Genomic DNA, 22,411 nt, shown 5'->3' with positions numbered 1-22,411 from the left:
TAAATTGGCAATCTGTTAATAGGGACGTATTTAGAGATGGGCTAATTCCCCGAATCAGTCTCAAAAAGGGCGATTTTGTCTTTTCTGGATTTTTTTTTATCACTAACCATTTACGTGGCGGATTCCGCAATCCATTGGCGGGTTTTTAAGAATCCAATCCGCGTATACCGCAATCCATTGGCTGAATTTTTAAAAACAACGGATTGCTGAATCCGTGGATTTGGATTTTTAAAATCCGTAGGGATTGTATCCAATGGCGGTTGTGGATTAATCCGCACGGATTGAAACTGGAAGAATCCGTTGACGGACTTTACACCGTGGAACGTATTTTGAATGGAAAGCTAGGGAAATTCCGGGATTTTGACAGTTTCACCCATCTCTATATATGATGTATGTGGCTGTATCAGTATGTCTGTATGTGATTTATCCGATGTTATATTAAACATTAGCTCAAGGAATAAAAAGGAGAGCGAACACACTTAGTACTACAGACTCCCGAAGAATAAAAGGGGTCCGTTTTTTCTGAACACAGTTTGTGTGTGTGTGTATGTTGGTGTGTGTGTGTGTGTGTATGTATGTTTGTATGTATATATATATATATATATATATATATATATATATATATATACATATAAGCTCAACCCCCTTATAACGCTGTGCGTGGGGTCCAATGAATCACATAGCGTTAAAAGCTGATAGCGTTAGAAATAATGTACAATTGTATGCATTGTACAATAAAGTATTTAAGATACCAATAATCGTGTTGTAAAGTATTCATACATACAAAAATTGGGAGCCACACTTGCATCGCGTTATAAGCAGATTCGTGTTGTAGTGGATCGCGTTATAACGGGGTTGAGCTGTGTGTGTGTATATGTATATATATATATATATATATATATACACACAAACACACCAGGAGAGAAATCGCTCAGGAAACTAAAGGTAATAGTACCCAGAAATTAGAGAAATACTACCATCAAGAAACAAATATTCTAGGTATTAGCTATATTGGTGCTGTGAGGTATTTAATATGTATAGAAACAACAAAGAGAAAAAGAACCTCCAAAAGTAAGCACTCGGTGTATCAAAAAATACAAAAAGTTTATTACACACACTAAAATAAAAAACACTTAATAAAAATTGCGTCCTCTCAATAACACAGTATATGGAGACATATTACCCACAGACTGAACTAACGTGCTACAACAGTCCTATTCCATATAGAAATACAATAGAAAAAAGGTATACATCTCTAAGAGTAAATAAGACCCCCGCAGGGGGAAAATTACCCCTGCAGAAATCTAGACAGACCGGTCCACAAATAGATAGATATGCATAAAAATATAAATACCTCCGTTAAATATAAACAGATTCCTGGACAGATATATACAAATGCACGCAATATGCAAAAAATGCATGCTCCCATTAAAGGAGTACAGCGATACCACTCTAGCGCACACATCTATAGGGATGTCCTGCAGTATATGGCATTTATTAAGGCTTAATTATTGAAATAGAACATGGTTGTTGCCATGAACAATGGGAAAAGATAGCCCGTCATCCAGATCAGAGCGGACGTTGCCATGACTTGCCCCAACGCGCGTTTCGCCACTGCTTCTTCTGGGGGCGAGTGACCGCTGTGGGAACCAAACTTATATTCACATTCTAATAGAATGTGAAAAAAATGTAGAGGGGTTGAATACTTCTACAAACCACGGTATATATGTAGCATCCATTCCAGTTCTCTGCTTTTATTTGATTGGTGAGAGCCCCAAATTCCCCCACTTTGAGATGTGTGTGTGTATATATGTTTATATACTGTATATATATATATATATATATATATATATAAAAAACATAATACTGAGTTAAGTTATGGTGAGTAAAAAAAGTGACAAAAACTCTCCACAGGAAAGCAAGTATGTGGGTGGTTTTCTGGGTATGCACCTTAACCCTGGCTGTGCTCAAAGCTGTGACCATGCAGCAAGCTTAAGCCTATAGGGAACCATGTTAAAAATGGTTATTGAGGCAAAAAGTGACACTGTGTGCTCATTTGCATGTCATTTCCCAGAATCCCTTGCTGCAGTGGAAGTGCTGTATGCTGGGTGATAATGGGGAAAGGCGGGGTTGCAGACCTGCCTAAGACATGCAGATGAGCATACAGTTATATTTGCATATATATATATATATATATATATATATATATATATATATATATATATATATATATATATATATATTGACATACATTAGTTCCCTTCTCCTTTTGTAATTCAATTACAAATTAAACAAGAAGCCATTGCTGTAAAGGTGTGGGAGGTAGAGATGTGACGTGCATATGAATACTGTACGTTGCTAAAATATAAATGCTCATTTCTTAATTTTCCTTTATTTTTTAATTGCCTAAAAATCAGAATGTTGCCGTAACTGTAACATTGATTTTCTACTTCAGCTTTCCTTTAATAATATGTTTAACTAACGTCTGCTCACTCACTTTTTCCCAGGTAACAAAAGATGTTATTAAAGAGTTTGCTGCCGACGGTGTCAAATATTTAGAATTGAGAAGCACCCCCAGAGAGACTCAAACAGGTACAGCTAATGATGAGCTTAGATGGTAAGCTCTCTGGGTCAGTTATGTTGTCATTTATCTGTTGCACCTATCCCCATGGTTTGTGCTTTATTGACTGGGTATTGTCATTTTGTAATGCGCCGCGTACTGTACAATGTTGACACTATATTAATAACATGTTGAAAGATGATTACACTTTTTCACTGGATGGCTTTCTACAGTTATAGTTTGGATAACATTAGTATCCTACAAGTATCACTGCACATAGGTACAGATGCAGCAAGAACCCTGCAGCCTACTGCACCTAAAAATAGGTACATTTCAGTTCCTCCGTCAGCATGGGTTAGGAGAGTCTTCCAAGCAAGTAAAAACCTGCTCTGGCTGCATTTTAAAGCTGCAGACCAAGCAATATCCAACGTGTGTGTGTTTTTAAATGGTTTTTTTTTTTAAAATAAATCAGTTCTGTACTAAGAGAAAATACTTGTAGCATTTTGTTAACAACTCTAAATTATATTTTTTTATGTATTATAATGCAACAAGCATTTTTTGTTTCTATAGCAACCATTTACAAAGTCACACCCCCCCCCCTTCCTCTTCTGAAACAGGCTCTGGCACACCCTTTTTTTGAGCCCTGCCCTCTCTCTAGCAGTGCACCAATTGTATCTAGTGACTACCTGGTCACATGATCTTCCCCCACAGAACTTTGCATCTTTGGTCCTCTTCTGCTGCACCGACAGCCATTTAATGAACCCTGGAGCAGAATCTTCGCCGATCGATCGGCAACTTAGCTAATTACTTATTGTGAGAATTGTATTGAGGTACATATGAAAGGGATTTTTTTTTTTTTTTTTTTTTTAAATGGCAGCTTGGACTGCTGCTTTACAATCAAACTTATGTTGAATATTCATTTGTATATATACCTAGGTACACGTCATAGGAGTGGTGATGCAATCTCCCTAGAATAAATAGTTACAATATCTACTTTTGGTTTTACATGCAGTAATTAACGTCATCAGTTGCCTTCGGCTGTAATTAGATGAAGGGTTCTGAGGCAGAGGGACTGTCCCCTGCTCTCCCATGCAGGGGGTGGGGGGGAGGGACATGAGTAGAATAGGTACAGTTATATATTAAAGCAGCAACACTACTTTCCCCCTATTTGTTTTTCTTATTTTATATGTAACACACGTGACAATGTATAATTCTACATTCTTACCTAAGCTGGCAATCGTTTGGTGTTCCTGTTATAAATCTGCAAAAATACTGATTGTGTGTCTAACATAATGGCTGCTTTTCAGTTTCAATCAATCCTTCAGTCATTGTAGCTCAGCAGCTACAATGTATCCTTAAATTACTAAGGTAACATTATCTATTGTTACAGTCTGCAGCTCAAACTGTTGGGAACATTGGCAACAAATGATCACAAACAGGAAAGTGTTACAAAAATCTTGCTGTGCTTGGGGGGTGGGCTAAAGCCTGCTATAGAAATCAAAAAGGATGCTTTAAAACCAATTAAGAAATAATAAATAATAAATAAATAAAACAGTCACTATTATCTAATACTACAGAACTGCTTTATTTTAAAATATATAAGATTTCACATTGTGCTGTTTTAACCCTTTGTGTGCCATGAGAACCAGAAGCACAATCGCTGGCACTGAAAGGGTTACATATCTCCATTTATTTGCTTGCTTCCCTCCCGCACCCCTAACTAAATATGAAGCCCTTGAAAAAAATAAGTGGAGTCAATATTGATCTTAAAACAGCAATTTTCCCGTGGGTGGGGAGGCGTAAGGGTTGACCTCTCCTTGCCTCCCCCCCCCCCATTTTATTTTCTGCAGGGTGGGAGTCTGAACCCCACAGAGCTGAACCCAGCTATTTTTAGCCCAGTAGTTCCCGAGATACTTACCGGTGAAGCAGTGGCGTGGCTAGACATGTGCGGGCCCCCAGGCAAAATAAAATTCGGGGCCCCATTTATATTAATACTGACTGCAATTTTTTTCTCCCTCCCCCATTCTCTCCCTGATCCTCTCATCATCTCTCCCCCACCATCATCATCACCTCATCTCCCCCACCATCATCATAATCACCTCATCTCCTCCACCACCATCATCATCACCTCATCTCCCCCACCATCATCATCACCTCATCTCCCCCACCATCTTCATCACCTCATCTCCCCCACCATCATCATCACCTCATCTCCCCCACCATCATCATCACCTCATCTCCCCCACCATCATCATCACCTCATCTCCCCCACCATCATCATCACCTCATCTCCTCCACCATCCTCATCAGCTAATCTCCCCCACATCATCATCACCTCATCTCCTCCATCATCACCTCATCTCCCCCACCATCATCACCCTCATTATCATCATCATCACCTCATCTCCCCACCACCATCATCATCATCACCTCATCTCCCCACCACCATCATCATCATCACCTCATCTCCCCCACCATCATCATAATCACATCATCTCCTCCACCATCATCATCACCTCATCTCCCCCACCATCATCATCACCTCATCTCCCCCACCATCATCATCACCTCATCTCCCCCACCATCATCATCATGATCATCACCTCAACTCCCCCACCATCATCATAATCACCTCATCTCCTCCACCATCATCACCTCATCTCCCCCACCATCATCATAATCACCTCATCTCCTCCACCATCATCACCTCATCTCCCCCACCATCATCATAATCACCTCATCTCCCCCACCATCATCATCATCACCTCATCTCCTCCACCATCATCATCACCTCATCTCCCCCACCATCATCATCACCTCATCTCCCCCACCATCATCATCATCACCTCATCTCCCCCACCATCATCATCATCACCTCATCTCCCCCACCATCATCATCACCTCAGCTCCTCCACCATCATCATCACCTAATCTCCCCCAACATCATCATATCTCCCCCACATCATCATCACCTCATCTCCCCCACCATCATCATCACCTCATCTCCTCCATCATCACTTTATCTCCCCCACCATCATCATCATCATCATCATCATCATCATCATCATCATCATCATCATCACCTCATCTCCTCCACCATCATCATCATCCTCATCTCCCCCACCACCACCACCATCATCAACATCACCTCATCTCCCCCACCATCATCCTAATCCTCATCTCCCCCACCATCATCATTATCATCATCTCCCCCACCACCACCACCATCATCATCATCACCTCATCTCCCCCACCATCATCCTAATCCTCATCTCCCCCACCATCATCATTATCATCATCACCTCATCTCATCATCATCATCACCTCATCTCCCCCACCATCATCATTATGATCATCACCTCATCTCCCCCACCATCATCATAATCACCTCATCTCCTCCACCATCATCACCTCATCTCCCCCACCATCATCATCACCTCATCTCCCCCACCATCATCATAATCACCTCATCTCCTCCACCATCATCATCACCTCATCTCCCCCACCATCATCATCACCTCATCTCCCCCACCATCATCATCACCTCATCTCACCCACAATCATCATCACCTCATCTCCCCCACAATCATCATCACCTCATCTCCCCCACCATCATCATCATCACCTCATCTCCTCCACCATCATCATCACCTAATCCCCCACATCATCATCACCTCATCTCCCCCACCATCATCATCACCTAATCTCCTCCATCATCACCTCATCTCCCCTACCATCATCATCATATCTCCCCCACATCATCATCATCACCTCATCTCCCCACGGGCCCCACCATCATCAGCCCCTATCTCCCCCACCATCATCATCACCTCTCTCTCCCCTCCTCCCCCATGCCTATCTGTAGTTGGTCCAGCCTTAAACAGGATAAGCATCAGAGGAACTCACAGCTGTTAGACATGGCAGAGCAGGAAAGCAGGGGAGGAGCGCACTCTAGTGGTCTGACCCGGATGTCTTTTTTTACTTCCGGTGTCAGCTCTGTAACACCTTCCTCTGCAGGCTTCTGTTTAACGCTGGGGCCTGTCGCCATGGGCCGCCGATAAGGGTTGGCGGGGGGAAGAGAGTGGGCCCCCAAGAGTGCGGGCCCCCGGGCTTTGCCCGGGCCATACCTACACCCCTGTGGTGAAGGTACTGGTGTTTCAGTCCCCACCAGGGGGAAACAAAATGTCCATTTTAAATCTGCTTCACGTGGGCCAATAGGAAGCTGCAACATCACTTGTCGTGGCTTCCTACTGGAGGCCCATTTAAATCCTAGTGTGAAAGCAGAAAGGGACACCTGTACCTGGTAAGCATGTTGGGAACTGGGTGGTCAGGGGAGCTGAAAATAGGGTGGTTTAGCTCCAGCCATTCCCCGTCCTGTAAGAAAACAGAAAGGGGGGAGTGCCAAATTATCTGTGTATAAGGAATAACCCCAGAGAAATGCTGTTTCATGAAATGTTGCCAGGTGAAATCTGTCTACAAATGTTATTACATATTCCAAATTTATAGAGTTGCTTCAATCTTGAATATGTGGGGAGGTGGGGGGGTTATATTACCCAGAACCCTTGTGCCCAAAAGCAGCTTAATGAGGGGTCAAGGCATACAGTATGTCAAATGAAAAGCTTCTAAACAAAAGATGCAATTAGGCAGCAGGTTTCTGCAGAAGGGAGGCTTAGAACTCGCTATCTCAGTATCAATACTCCAAGGTAACTGTTCCTTGCAACGCAGAACTAAGTGATTTAGCCTAGAGGTACTTGCAGATTCTGAAATACTGGTCTCTTATACCGTGACCTGATTCTGTATTAAATAGAATACCGGTTACCAGTGACGCACTTACGCATAAGCTAACTAAGCTACAGCTTGGGGCCTCACAATATGAGGGGCCTCAAAAATTAGAACGCAATTAATGCATTTCAAGTTTAATATCGGATGATAAACAAAGAAGATATGGGGAAAAAGAAGGTTCTCTCTAAATATGGACATTTTCATTAAAATATGACTATGAGCATCATGTGCATGGGAAGTGACAAACTTTCGTAGCTTATCATTTGAAGACATCAATGACTTTGCTCTCCCAAATCCCTAAAGAAAATGTTTTAATATTAACATGAATGTGATGGGCAAACACTGTTCGTTTTAGCATTACACCGCCATCTCTGTATATAACAATGCTAGTATAATGCATTCAGTCATTCCAGTTTCATGTTTATATGTTCTATGGTCCCTTGAGTCAGATTAATAAATCTGTTTCTAATTTTTGGGGCCTCTGAAATGTGACCTAGTTTAGGACCTCAGCAGGTCAAAGTTCGGCCTTGCCAGATACTAATGGAGGGCAGGCAGGACTTCTTTCTTTCCTGATCTACACCCGTGTGGTCTTACCCTAATCATCTTCTTGACTTCCCTCCCTTAGGGTCAGGGCGGGCACTTCCACATATAACCCAGCCTCCTGTAACATTTGCTATGCCAGAGACTCTCACATCCACCACCAGTTTAAGTTCTTTCAAAACTAAGGCTGTCTCACATTTTAATCTGGTCTTTAACTGTTACATAAGCCTATAATATACATCTCCTCTAGCTGTGATGTAACTGTATTTGTAACCATGTATTATTTGTCATTAACTATGTCCAGGACATACTTGAAAACGAGAGGTAACTCTCAATGTATTACTTCCGGGTAAAACATTTGATAAATAAATAAATAAATGTCTGCATACATTCCCATGCACTCCTGCTAGTTATTACAGGTGTTTTCCTTTGTACTGTAGGTATGACTAAAAGAACGTACGTGGAGACTGTGCTTGAAGGTATCAGACAGTGCAACGAAGAGGAACTGGACATAGATGTTCGGTATAACATATTAACCTCTTTTCTTCCGCAGTAGCGAAAAAATAAATATATATATAGAGAGAGAGAGAAAAAGAAAAGAGAGAGCTCATGCCCCATAGTGTAAAATTGTACATTTATTGGAAATATATATATATATACATACATACAATAAGGAATATCACTTGTGAGCACATTCACAAGTCTTAATCAGGTCTGCAATCCTGCCTTTCAACCATTATCACCTACCATACAGTGCTCCCACTGCAGCAAGGGATTCTGGGAAATGTCATTTATGTCATATATATAACTCATTCAACACATATTTTAAACATCAGTTCACAGTCCAGGGTTCTCAATGATAATTGTTGAATCTTCCTTGGTACTTCTATTTTTGCAGCCGGTAATTTTTCATTCTTAGATATATTGGCGTTACAAATTGTCAGGGCATACAAATATCCTTAAATCTGACAGCAGTACAGAGTACCTGACATCCGCATGTACGGTGTATTTCTCACTTATTTTCCTTTTAATCCTTCTCTCTTTCAGGTTCTTACTGGCAGTTGATAGAAGAGGTGGCTCCACCGTTGCAAAGGAAACTGTTAAACTTGCAGAAGAGTTTTTCTGTTCCACAGATGGGTTGGTTTTAGGTCTGGATTTCAGTGGTGACCCGACGGTGAGTTTTGTTTAATCTTTGACCAGTCTAAATGAAATCATAATTTACATGCTTCTACTCAACTCCTTGAGTGCCAGAGGGACTTGCAAACTCCTCGTCCATGTCACTCGTTCGACCATCTGTGTCTGGCTCAGCGTCATTTAGCTCTAGTAGGTTAGGTGTGGCGGAGTTCTCATCAACTCTAGCTGTACCACATGGCACGTCTCTTTTGCCACCGACAGACTTGTAGACTTGGGCCTCTGTTTCATTAATTTACTCAGACGTGGCACCGCTGGATAATCTACTTTGAACCACGTGGGCACGGTAGTACGACTGGATTTTTATTGAACTACTCCATCGTAACTTGGTTCTTCTATTCTGTGTTTTGGGGAAAGCAGATTGTAGTACTGCAACAGCATTGCAGATGTGCTTATAGGAACGCACAGCTTGCTTTGTTAAGAAGTCCGAACTGGATCACACTAGCAGCTTTCTTAACATCTTAGTTGCTGATTCTTCCTAACATTTGACTGTAGTAGAATCACACATTCCTTCAAGTATTCATACTTCTTTCTTTGTGTCAAAATGCTTTTCTCTCTTTCCTGCAAGATTAGTTCACTAGCGAGATAATTCTGTTTCTTGAGCACCTCCTGCAGTTCTCCTAGCAGAACCTCCACCTCTTCCTTGTGCTTGATTTGAGCTTGCATCAATGCATCCTTCATTATATTTTGGAGCTCAGTAGATTTCTTCCCTAGTGCCGGAGCTGCTTGCCTGCTCCACGCTTCTTTCTCCTGGGCGTACTTACTGTTGGGTATGGAGCAGCCTCTCTGCTTCTTCAGCACTTGCTCCAGTTTCTGGACCTTCTCCTACTCCCTCTCATACAGTCACCTGGCCTCTAAGCTCCTCCAGTGATATTCTGGTGATGCTCAGCGCGACCTTCACCACCTCATACTGCTCTGTGGGGACACACTGGGTACTCAGATGCTCCTGCAGCACTTGTACTTCATTAGCAGCCTGAATACGTGTGAACCTCTTGCTGAGAGGCTCTAGTCTCTATCTGTGCCTCCTCATACTTCTATTTCAGTCGAGTAAACACTTCACTGACAAGCCCCCTCCCCATTCAAGGGCCCCGATGAGAAGAAAGTTCATCCTAATTTTCTAAGAACACAAATACCACGTATTGCTTAATGGAGAGGCTCATATGTTGCTTAGTGATGTGTTGTAGGCCTTTGTGACTGAAATATCTGTCGGCATATAGGGATTAGGGAGTTCATTCAGAGAAACATCTGCTTTCAGTGCTCTGCATTGGTGACGTAGTTGGTAATATCATTTGACACCATGGCGACGCATCGCCAAAGACAAGGTAAGGGAAGTGGCAGAGGCCTCACGCGATATCCCGGCACTTAATTGGGGAAGGGCGTGTGGCCTCTGCATCTGCCGTGCCCCCCCTGGAAAATCGTGCGCTCCCCAGTTTGCGCACCCCTGGTGTAAAGGAGTGTGAGTATGAACAATACTTCATTTTTTTAATTTTAAATTTTTTTTTAGCGGGTAGAATGCATTCAGATTAATATCTTGTTTCAAGTATATCCTGGGTTGGACGAACATTTCACCAACGTTAGAATACGCTGCGGAAATTGAGTTTTCACGCATGGACTAACTTTTGCGAATTCGTCCCAAAAACGAAGGTTCACCCATCCCCCTTTTTTTTAATGCGTTATTTTACCTTTCTCCACTAGAGTTCGCTTAGACGAACTTTATAAAGTTTACCACAAAACCTAAAAGTCGAAATCCAGGTTTAATTTAAAAAAAATAATTAATTAATAATTTTTATTACAGGATGGAAACAGGGGGGGGGGTCTCCAAAGCTGAACTATGTTAATTTCAGCTCCGGAGACCCCCTGCTTCCAGGGATAATCAACTCCGTAAGGGGTGCAGGTGTCTCTGTGGAGTATAAAGGTCCTGGTCACGCCGGCCAATAGGAAGCCGCAACGGATGATGTCATGGCTTCCTATTGGCCCGCGTGATGTGCGATATTTAAATGCCGTTATTATGTTACGCGCATTATTTCCCTGCTTGCAGAGATGCTGGCACCCCTACGGAGGTAAGTATCTCTATGGAAGCAGAGGGTCCCCGGAGCTGAAATGAACACAGCTCAGCTTTGGAGACCCCCCCCCCCCTGCTTCCATCCTGTAATAAAAACATGGAAGCTGGATTGCTACTTGAAGTATTACTTTTGCTGGAGAGAAGAGCGAGAGAAGCCAAATTTCAGCCAAAAGCCATATTTTCGGTTTGTAATCGTAGCACAGAGAAAGAAAGAGCAGCATCAAAAATACATGTTTTCTTTCTTTTTACCAGCAGTGTTGAACACTCTCGTCACATTCTGTAAGCCAAGGAAAATGGAACACGTATTTTGGGCAGCACCCCAGTCGCCCCTTATTCTCACAATCCCAAGATTAGAATAACATGCTCTTTATTATTCTTTCAGCATTCCATCCTTCCTTTTCACCATTGTAACGTAGATGCAACTAAATGAACGAGAACCAACATTGTCAGAGTTATTGTATTGTATGTCTTTATTTATATAGCGCCATTAATGTACATAGCGCTTCACAGTAGTAATACATGTGGTAATCAAATAAATAACAGATAATATAAATAACAGATCATGGGAATAAGTGCTTTAGACATAAATGTAACATTAAGGAAGAGGAGTCCCTGCCCCGAGGAGCTTACAGTCTAATTGGTAGGTAGGGAGAACGTACAGAGACAGTAGGAGGGAGTTCTGGTAAGTGCGTCTGCAGGGGGCCAAGCTTTATGTATCGTGTGTTCAGAATATCCACAGTGCTATTCATATGCTTCTTTAAGCAAGTGTGTCTTAAGGTGGGTCTTATGGTGGATAGAGAGGGTGCTATTCGGGTACTGAGGGGAAGGGCATTCCAGAGGTGTGGGGCAGTCAGTGAAAAAGGTTTAAGGCGGGAGAGGGCTTTAGATACAAAGGGGGTAGAAAGAAGACATCCTTGAGAAGAACGCAAGAGTCTGGATGGTGCATAACGAGAAATTAGGGATGAGATGTAAGGAGGGGCAGAAGAGTGTAAAGCTTTAAAAGTGAGGAGGAGAATGGAGTGTGAGATGCGGGATTTGATCGGAAGCCAGGAGAGGGATTTCATGAGGGGAGATGCTGAGACAGATTTAGGAAAGAGTAGAGTGATTCTGGCAGCAGCGTTTAGGATAGATTGTAGGGGAGGCAGGAAGGCCGGACAGCAGGAGGTTACATTAATCAAGACGGGAGAGAATGAGGGCCTGAGTCAGCGTTTTACCAGTCGAGCAACAGAGGAAAGGGCGTATCTTAGTTATATTGTGGAGGAAAAAGCGACAGGTTTTAGAAATGTTTTGAATGTGAGGGGCGAATGTGAGAGAGGAGTCGAGTGTGACCCCTAGGCAGCGTGCTTGGGCTACTGGGTGAATGATCGTAGTTATAGGGGGTGTGAGGGGTGCGCTTTAACCGTTCCCTACCAGAAGAGCAAATCAGTGCACTGCAGGGATCATTCTTCTGTATGTTATATCATTTAGATGGGACACTGGCGTTAATGGTTTCAAAATGACTTTTATGCTTCAAGGTGGGACACGGGAGAGACTTCGTGGAAACGTTCAGTGAAGCCAGACGATCCGGCCTCAAACTAGCTCTTCATATATCAGAGGTACCTTACTTCTTCTTGATCACCCTTTCCCTACTGTGCAATGCCCTTATTCCTTTGCATAAAGCCACAACTCGTAAGATAGAATAAGACTGGCAAATCCTCATTCTATACTTAAAATGCAGGTTTTATTATGTATAGATGGTCATTTTGTTTTTACAAATAAGTGATGTCCAATCCCTGTGTATAAAATATTTTGGCACCGAAGGACCATTTAAACGAAAAACTTGGTCCGGAACCAGAACAGTGGGTGGAGAGGATTAGTAGTTCTGGGAGGAAATACTGCAAAGGATTGATAGTTACTACTCCAAAAACTGACTGATCCCACTGCAATTTCCATTCAAGTACTGATGGCAAACCAGAGTTTTATGGCTGACCTGGTGATCGTAAAGATCTTGCATTGCGATCAGGAAAATAAAGTCCATTTCCAGGAAAAAGGAATTATGAGGTTGTGATGTGCGACTGTTCCTTTAAAGCGGCAATCCTAACCGGCGATATTACGTGCAACGTTTTTCTCTCTCTACATTTGATTGAAGCAGGGGGTCTTCAGAGCTGAATCCCGCTAATTTCAGCTCCAGGGACCCCTGCTTCCAGAGATACTTACCTCTGCAGTAGGTGCCGGTAGCCGCTCTACTCAGCTAGCAAGGATCACCTAATGGGTGCTTTTCAAATCCCCCGCGCCCTGCGGGGCCAGTAGGAAGCTATGACGTAATCCGGTGCGGCCCCCTATCAGCCCGTGTGACGTGTGAGCTATAAAAAGCAGAGGCACACCGGCACCCCCTTCAGAGGTAAGTATCTCTGGAAGCAGTGGTCCCCCAGAGCTGAAATTAATGGGGTTCAGTTCCGAAGACCCCCTACTTCAATCCTTTGTTAAAAAAATATATAATAATTTGCACACAAAAAAACATCAATGGCTTGCATTGTATTGTACTGTATTGTATGTCTTTATTTATATAGCGCCAAAAGTGTACTCCGCGCTTCACAAAGTATTCAGTACAGGGAATTATAATAATCTAATAAGTGCAGCAAAATCAGGCAATAGGAAAGGAATTCCCTGCCCCGAAGAGCTTACAATCTAAGTGGTTTGAGGGGAAATGTACAGAGACAGCAGGTGAGGGAATAAGTGCAGTGGATGGCAGTGCTTGGTCACAATGGGTGGTAGGAGTGACTGTGGGTGTGGGACAGTAGCCATGAGCGCAGGCTGTTGGGATGCTTGATTTGTGAGGCATTGCTCTTTTAATGCACCAGTTACTCATACTGTACTTGTCATTTTTTTTTCCAGATACCCAATCAAGAAGAGGAGACCAAACTGCTACTTGGAGTTCCCCCTGATAGGATTGGACATGGGACTTTCCTTTCCACCTCTTCCAAGGAGTCACATGACATAGTGGAAATTGTGAAACAACATCAAATACCTCTAGGTAGAGAAACTGCAGCTCTGCTGTAACCGGACTGGAACACGGGGAGCCTTATTCCATCTCTGCTGAAGTCACCGTTCAGGCTGTTTTCGGCCGGAAATGACCTGAATCTCCATTTCAGCAGATGAGGAATAAGGTCTTAAATCCTTTATTTATGTCTTTAAGCCGGTGGGCTTGTTGTTTAAGTATTTTTTCCCAGGTTTTTTTTCACTATACAGTGTTTATTAGGGCACTTCTATTTTTTAACCAGTTTTAACTGCACTATAGCGCACATATAATGCTTCTCAATGTTAACCCGTAGCCTCCGCATACATGTCGCGTATCCCATGCGGATATGTTTCCACTTTTCTCTTTGCAGTAGAAAAAATACAAAAATACACAGTACAATATTGGTAGTGTAGGACCTGCTGAGGGGGTTACCTTGACATGGTTGTAGGCATGAAATGTTTTGGCCAAAGAATTCAACTAAATGACCCATACTTATGAGAAGCAAAAACATAGAAAAAATATAATTAATGAAATCATTTGTCATATTGGTTGTGCATTGGGGCTTCTTTGTGTACGGCTGTATTTTTAAGGTCACTTTCCCAGTAGCCGTCCAATTGACACAAATAAATATATACATATATGATACTGTGGGACTGGGTTTTTAGCCTGCTAATTGTATGTATGATTCTATACGTGTACGTGTGAAAGCTTATTAATCCATCCTTGTATGCAGATGGGAATTAATCCATTGGTGTAATTTATTATCAAACGTACACTTCTCTCTAATTTATTGTACCACTGCAACATACATTTATATAAATCTATTTCTTACATTTTATTAAAAAAATCAAGGTCAGCTCTTTATGACCATGGGCAAGTCACTTTATCTCTGTGTGCCATGGGCACCAAAATTAGATTGTAAATTCTACGGGCAGGGAGTCATTGTGTCTGTAAAATTGAATGTACGTCACTGTGTACAGTGTCAGCGCTTTATAAGGGGGAAACAAAGATCAGTCAAAGGACGTTACTTCAGCAAAGTGTTACATTCCACACTCACGCTAGATTTGTTCTCAATTCATCATCTTCAGATATATAAGTCAACCTTGCTGAGATTCATCCCACGGATACTCAACATTGCATACTGCAGATGTCGCAGGCCGTTAATTCATATGTGGCTAGCCATCCCTCTATCTACTGATGATGTGATTGCTAACAGCCGCAGCAATAGTGCCATACTTTCAGTTCATGTAGGTGGGGTTTTTTTTAACCACTCTGGCAATGAAGAGGTTTAAGGTCCGTTATTCTTGGCAGATTACAGTGTGTCTTCATTGGTCCTTTGTTTTCGTTTTACTGTGGCTCATTTTTAACCCCTTCTGTAGCAGGTGACTTGGGCTTCTGGCAATTAAGGTTTGAAGGCTTTCTTTTACAAATACAGGTCAACCCCGTTACAACGCGAATCCGCTTATAACGCGATGCAAACATGGCTCCCAATTTTCATATTGATGAATACTTTACAACACGATTATTGGTATCTTAAATACTTTATTGTACCATGTGTACAATTGTACATTATTTCTAACGCGATCCGCTTATAACGCGATGTGATTCTTTGGACCCCAAGCACAGCGTTATAAGGGGTTTGAGCTGTACATGTTATAAACAAGACAGGTGGTTAATGGAGAAAAGTGTTGTAATAACTTGAAATGTTTCCTCCCCGTTACCGTTTAGAGCTCTGCTTGACCTCAAACATCAAAGGACAGACCGTCCCCTCTTATGACCAGCATCATTTTGGATTTTGGTACAACTTGGGTCATCCTTCTGTGCTATGTGTAAGCATCTTACTTTCTACGGCTGTGAATAAAAAGGGGGAACCCAGGCAACAATGGCAGCAGCTTTTTTAGTGTAATGTGTGCAACAATTTAGGCGTCGGATATAGTAGGCGCGTGCCGAAGCATATGGCGTCGTGCGCGCCTGTAGCTTGAGCGATCCGTGGCCTTTGGGATTTCCATGACGTGCGTGACGGTAACGACTACAGTCGCGTGACGCGAGATGGTTCAGCCAATAAAGGCCACCTGACTCCTGACTCCTGCAGTTTGAGCAGAGATCGCTGGGCTGCAGGAGCGCGCGGCGGGGGCGCGAACGCTAGCAAGCAGACGTAGCGCCCCGTCTGAGCGAGCCCTTAGAAGATGGATTGTCAAGTTGCAGCATCTCATGTTTACTGGGGCTGAATGAAGTTTCTGTGTATCTATCAAATGCTTAAACAGTTTAGAATGATTGTAGATGCAATGTTAAGAATGTTTCTTAATAGAGTTTGTGCTTCTTTGCAGACTGATGATAAAGGCGTTTTTGGAACTGATCTGTCTCAGGAGTATCAGATAGCTGCTAGTACATTTAACTTGAGTGCACAACAAGTATGGGATCTGTCTTATAAGTCCATCAACTACATCTTTGCTTCAGCAGATGTCAAATCAAACTTGAGGGACAAGTGGAAGATGCTAAAGCCAGAAGTTTTCAGAAATACAGTGTAAGAACCAAACCTAAGTGATGCTACATCTTGACTTTTAAAGGATGAAGAAGGGTGACGCTCATCCCATCTGCTAAAATCGCTTGCATATAATCAGAATAAAAACTATTTTCCTGAATATTTCCAAACTGACACAAAATGTACATTTATGTTAAAGAATTTCTAATGTGGTAAATAATAGAGCTATTCCTTGAAAGAGCTAATTGGTGTTGCAGTACCTATAGAAAAATACAGCGTACAGAAAAGATGGCCTTTTTCTGAAAGTAAATAATGCCTGACTGTGGGAGAACCAGGTGTTACTTTTAAAAGTAGCAATTCTAAAAAATAAAAAAAAATAATCTTTAGAGATTAGTATAATATGATCAAAATAAAAAATAAACACGAAACAAAAGCCAGGGAGAGAAAATATATGGGTATTTACCCAAGCGTTCCATTTAAAAAGGGAATAACAGAGCAAAAGTATATTAATTACAAAAATTGGAAAGTAAAAAGACAAAGGGGGGAAAGAAAGAGCAGTTGCCATATACAGTATCTGTATGTAAAGTCTATATAAATAGCTACCAATGAAATATATTCACAAGAAGTATCCATACACAATGCTATGTATCCAGGGAGAATGAGCAGACAGGCAGTAAATCCACAGTAAAGTGCTAGAGCATGTCATTTTGTGACTTCCAGAGTTCATATCTGGCAAGCACACGCTATTCTGCAATGTGGTATCACACGGCCTGAATTCCACTTAATGGCCCAGATACACAAAAGTGCTCCCATTCATATGAACTGGAGGAAACGCATGCTGGAGCTTAGCACCCTTTTGTGGATCTCGGCCCATGTGAGAGCAGGTCATATACAGGAGACATGGGTAGTTCAGTACTTGCTTAAAATCGGAAAGGTATGCTTCACCCTAGTCAAATTATTGAGGCTTCCCTTAAAATATGAGATACTCTGTAAAGGAATGCTGATTCGCCATCACCTTCTCCATAGACAACGACTTACATGGCAGGTGCAATGTTAGCTCCAAACATGGTCACTTCTTGGTCAGACACCTCTGGTGTGTTAGTTTGCCCCCCCCCAAAAAAAACACTTTAAAAATCTTAATGTAATTGTCTTTAAACAAATGTAATCATACGTAAATAAAACATTGGGCTGTTTTAGTTTCTTTGGAAATTGAGAAGAATCACGTTTTCATCTGGGCCTTCTGAAAGCGTTGTACTTGTGTTTAATAAACTTCTGGCTCACCTTGTCTCCATTAGAAGGCCGAGAAAGATAAGGCCATGATTGTACTAAAAACCGCCGGCGGCGGCGTCGCCTGGCACGATGTGGCGCAAAAACAAAATACATTGATCCGATCGAGGTAGACGTACCTCGAGCGACGTGCACACCGCCTGGAACTGAGGGGCGGCAGACTGGAGAGGAGACCAGAGGAATTTGTTCTTGGGAGGGAACGGCCGTGTCACGTGAGCGGTTCAGCCACTGAGGGTGAACCGACCACGCCTCCCTGTCTCCCCTGCTTCTCTCCTCTCCTGTCTCTTCTGCCTGTTCAAGATGCCGCTCGGCGGCAGCATAAGGGTGACGTCACCAGATCGCGCTGCTGCCCAGCGGCAACTGGTATAATCAAAGCCTAAGGCCTTGCCCCGCTGCCTGCTACAGCGTCCGCTGTGGCGGACGCTGCGCTCACGAGAGCCCTCCCCGCAATGGCGCCGGGCCCGCTGCGAGGGGGGGCCGCAGCGCTCGCACGAGAGCTACTCCTGCTCTCAATAGAATTGAGAGCAGGAACTCGCGTCGAGCGGCTAGGCACGCCCCCCGGCGGTTCAGCCAATGAGGGCGAACCTGCCGGGTGACGTCATGGCCGCGCCCCCATCACTCCTCCACCACGCCCCCCCTGGTCTCTGCTCCTGCAGTGAGCTGCAGACCGGGGAATCGCCGGAACGCGCAGCCAAAAGCGCGGGCGCGCATTAGAGCGCCGTGACCGGGGCCTTAGCCTAAGGGGGAGCCAGGGGAAATCAACCCCTCTCCCATCTCTCAGGTTACTATTATTACAAACTTAACTTTAATACATTATTAAAGCTGTTTAATGTATCGGATTTTTAGGAAAAGCCAGTCATTTACATTTATTTATGAAACGTCACTGGTTCATTTTGGTCCTAGGAGGGACTGCAGCTTAAACAACCCACCCCCCTCCCCACCTCTCTTCTGTCCCTGAAAGTAAATCCTTATTATGACACACCAACCAATTATAGAGGGTGAAGCTACTGAGCTCTTCTAATCCCATCCAGACTCCTACTTTGGTGTAGCACTTTGCTGCTGGTTATTACTGAGTTAAAACTCCTATCATGACCATATATAAAATCCAGTGGTCAAAGTGTCTTTAAAAAGTAGAGGTAATATTCCTAATTTATTTAACATTAAGGAAAAGCTATCATGATCTTACAATATTTAGAAAGAGTTACATATTTATGGTTTGATAGCAGAAAGAGAGAGAGAGGCCTCCTAAAATAATTTATTTACAAATCAATAGAAAGTGGGACCATACGTTTGTCAATAAAAAAAATTATGATCCTCTGGGTGTTGTAAAAAAGTCGTTTTTATTATGCTCCTCCTAGAGCCGGTACCAATTACTTGGTTTTGAAATACAACAAATGAAACGGTAGTCTGCGCATCGTCTAAATACACATGGATCTGAGACACGGGGGGGAAGTTTTTAATTGGGAAGGCAGGCTGGTTAGCAATTACACGAGGCAGATTAAGGGCAAGGTTTTTTTCCCCTCCATTGTTATTCCGGAAGCTTCTCCCTGTCCATTCCCATATGTCCAGACTTCTAACTACTCACAGACAAAATCGATTTTTTTGTGCAAGAAACGCACAAATTAGGATCAAGGTTGTGTATTTTTGCACTGTACACACCAGCTAGGGAATTGGGAGCGTCTGGGAACATTACTGGTCAAAGACTCTGATTTTTTTTTAAAGCATATACTGTAGAACAGGGCTCTTTAACTTGCGATCCACGCGGGGACCTTGGACTGGCCCTTGTACGGTCTGCTCCTGCTAATTTCTTTGCATTACGCTAACGTGCCGACCTGCGTTTCGCGCTAAGCATGCTTTTCAAGGCTAACAGGTACAATTCTATATTCCTAGTGACTTATAAGATAATTACATGGTATAGCTACAATACCCATTCTATTGCGATAGCACTACATGTTGTGAGTGCCTATGTAATACACAGCACTACATGTTGTGATTGCCTATGTAATACACAGCACTACATGTTGTGAGTGCCTATGTAATACACAGCACTACATGTTGTGAGTGCCTATGTAATACACAGCACTACATGTTGTGAGTGCCTATGTAATACACAGCACTACATGTTGTGAGTGCCTATGTAATACACAGCACGGACTACTAGCTCTTTGCTGAATAACAAGGTGCTCTGTTCAGACTCCATAGTGGATCACCTTATTTATAGGTTTTCAGTATCCACTAATCTTAGATATAGTAGGATTCTCACTATACATCTAAACGTGGATCAGTAGGCTACTATACCCCTGCAATATAAAAATGTGTGTTCATCGGTATATGTTAATTCATTACATTATTTTACGTATTAGAAATAAAATTATTACACTATGTTTTATCCTTGAAAAAGAACGCTGTGACGTTCGAAACGCGTTGGATGGGTCTTTTGTCACATTAAAGTGCCCTTTTATTCTATTTTTGATTCTGGGTCCTTCCTGCTCCGTTTTTGCTTGTGCGCTTTGTTTCAAAATTTATCCCTATGTTAATTCATTACATTATTTTACGTATTAGAAATAAAATTACTAATTATTAACTCATACACAACCCAGTTACAGACACCTACATGTGGGGATACCTGAGTGCTTTTATGTCTGGGATTCTTTCTTCTTTTGTTATAATTTGAATTCATCCCTGTAAGTACCTAATACAACCCCCCCCCCCCCCCTCCCCTCTGGAGATTAATATAGAATTCTTGTACTTCAAGCAGTGCGAGGGTTCCCATTCCCCTACCCCCACTAGTGAGATATATTTAAGAGCACTGCTGTAGAAGGAAAATGTTGTTTGTGATGCATATTTAATGGATTAACTAAAAGGGTTTTCATCATACCCTAAATATTATATACATCTATAGAAAGTATGGAAAAGTCCCCTTGAACCATAATTTAAATAGACACATTGGGCCTCATGCAGAGAGCAGCGCTAATTATAATTGGAGAGGGAAATAAAATTTACCTTTATTGGAGAGTTTTTTTCTCCATATGCAGAAAGGGCATAAAACTGCATTTACAATCCTTTCTGCATATGGAGAGTTTCAACCAGCGCTGTTGAAACTAGTGGGAAAGAAAATCGATTTATTTTTTTTCTCCTCCACCGGCCAGCTGCTTAGTGGAGAGGAAAAATGTTGAAAATCGCGGCGAATTTCAAGAAAAAAAAAAAAATGGCGCTTTTTTTAAAACTTGCCTTTTTCTGCTGCTTTCAGCTCGATTTTCGCCGGAAAATGGCGAGATTGCTATTAGCGCTGCTCTCTGCATAGGCCCCATTGTATTTATGTAAAAAAAACCACTGTTTGTTTATAAATGTGCATTTTTATCAGCGTAACCCCGAGATAATCCCCTAATGGTATCACAATGTTGCTTATCTCGTCTATTATCAACCACACATTAAATAAGTTATGGTGGATAAACACGCGAGACAAAAACTCTCCCCCGTAAAGTGTACAGAAAATTAAAATACCATTTGTGAGCACATTTACATGTCCCAGACATGTGTGCAGCCCTGCCTTTCCCCATTATCTCCTAGCATGCAATGCTTCCTCTGCAGCCAGGGATTCTGGGAAATGACATGCAAATGAGCACTCGCAGTGTGTGACCTTTTAGCAAAAACACAGCAGCACTCATGATTCTCCAACACATTTTTTAGCTGATTATCAAAGTTCTGCTATTTGTTTTCAAACATCTGAATCTCTAAAACAGGTGTCGACTCCCAAGCTTATCTAAGTTGCTGGCATCTGCATATGCTTTATTAAATAATGCATCGGCCCTCTGCAAATTGCGAAATCACAATGCAGTGGGTTACTAAATTAGAGGATTGCCCGTCTAGCTCTTCATATGCTGTAATATGACTTGTATCTACATAACATTTAAACACAATACTTTAAAGCATGTATGCATAAAAGCGAGAAGGGTTTGAGACGTCTGAAGAGCAGGGGTGCCCCAAGATTTTCACAATCCTTCTCGTGGTGCGTCTGCTCAAAAAAGATCACTACACTAGTAGATTTTACTTCTGCATTCAAGTAACACCGGGGGTATCTATCGTTGGACTTTAACCAATGTGAACTGATGGCCGTGTTATGTTACATAAGTTTACAAGATTGATACTTTAAAAAATCAGACAGGCATAAATATTTTTGCATGATTTTTGGAAGTTTATCCTTACAAGTGAATGTTGAGATGTACAGTACAGGTATACTCCGTATTAACGTACGCAATGGGACCGGAGCATGTATGTAAAGTGAAAATGTACTTAAAGTGAAGCACTACCTTTTTCCCACTTATTGATGCATGTACTGTACTGCAATCGTCATATACGTGCATAACTGATGTAAATAAGGCATTTGTAACAGGCTCTATAGTCTCTCCGCTTGTGCACAGCTTCGGTACAGGTAGGGAGCCGGTATTGCTGTTCAAGACGTGCTGACAGGCGCATGCGCAAGCTGCCGTTTGCCTATTGGGCGATATG

The 22,411-nt window shown here is 42.3% G+C and overlaps 1 protein-coding gene across 3 annotated transcripts in view; it reads left to right on the top strand.

Annotated features, from left to right (window-relative positions):
- MAPDA (N6-Methyl-AMP deaminase) overlaps nt 1-20,368 on the top strand; it is a 29,189-nt gene extending 8,821 nt beyond the window's left edge. For 2 of the 3 annotated variants that reach the window (XM_075575834.1, XM_075575835.1), the window contains exons 4-10: nt 2,508-2,592; nt 8,323-8,404; nt 8,930-9,056; nt 12,650-12,730; nt 14,010-14,148; nt 15,862-15,962; nt 16,461-20,368. In XM_075575834.1, the coding sequence (XP_075431949.1) occupies nt 2,508-2,592; nt 8,323-8,404; nt 8,930-9,056; nt 12,650-12,730; nt 14,010-14,148; nt 15,862-15,962; nt 16,461-16,661 (816 nt within the window). In that variant the 3' untranslated portion in view covers nt 16,662-20,368. The remainder of the gene's footprint in view (nt 1-2,507; nt 2,593-8,322; nt 8,405-8,929; nt 9,057-12,649; nt 12,731-14,009; nt 14,149-15,861; nt 15,963-16,460) is intronic. The other variant, XR_012788938.1, reaches the window with a different exon arrangement.
- The last annotated feature ends 2,043 nt before the right edge of the window (nt 20,369-22,411 follow it).

The sequence above is a fragment of the Ascaphus truei genome, chromosome 18, assembly GCF_040206685.1.
Source record: "Ascaphus truei isolate aAscTru1 chromosome 18, aAscTru1.hap1, whole genome shotgun sequence".
NCBI lineage: Eukaryota > Metazoa > Chordata > Amphibia > Anura > Ascaphidae > Ascaphus > Ascaphus truei.
This window is presented reverse-complemented; position numbering and strand designations above follow the sequence as displayed.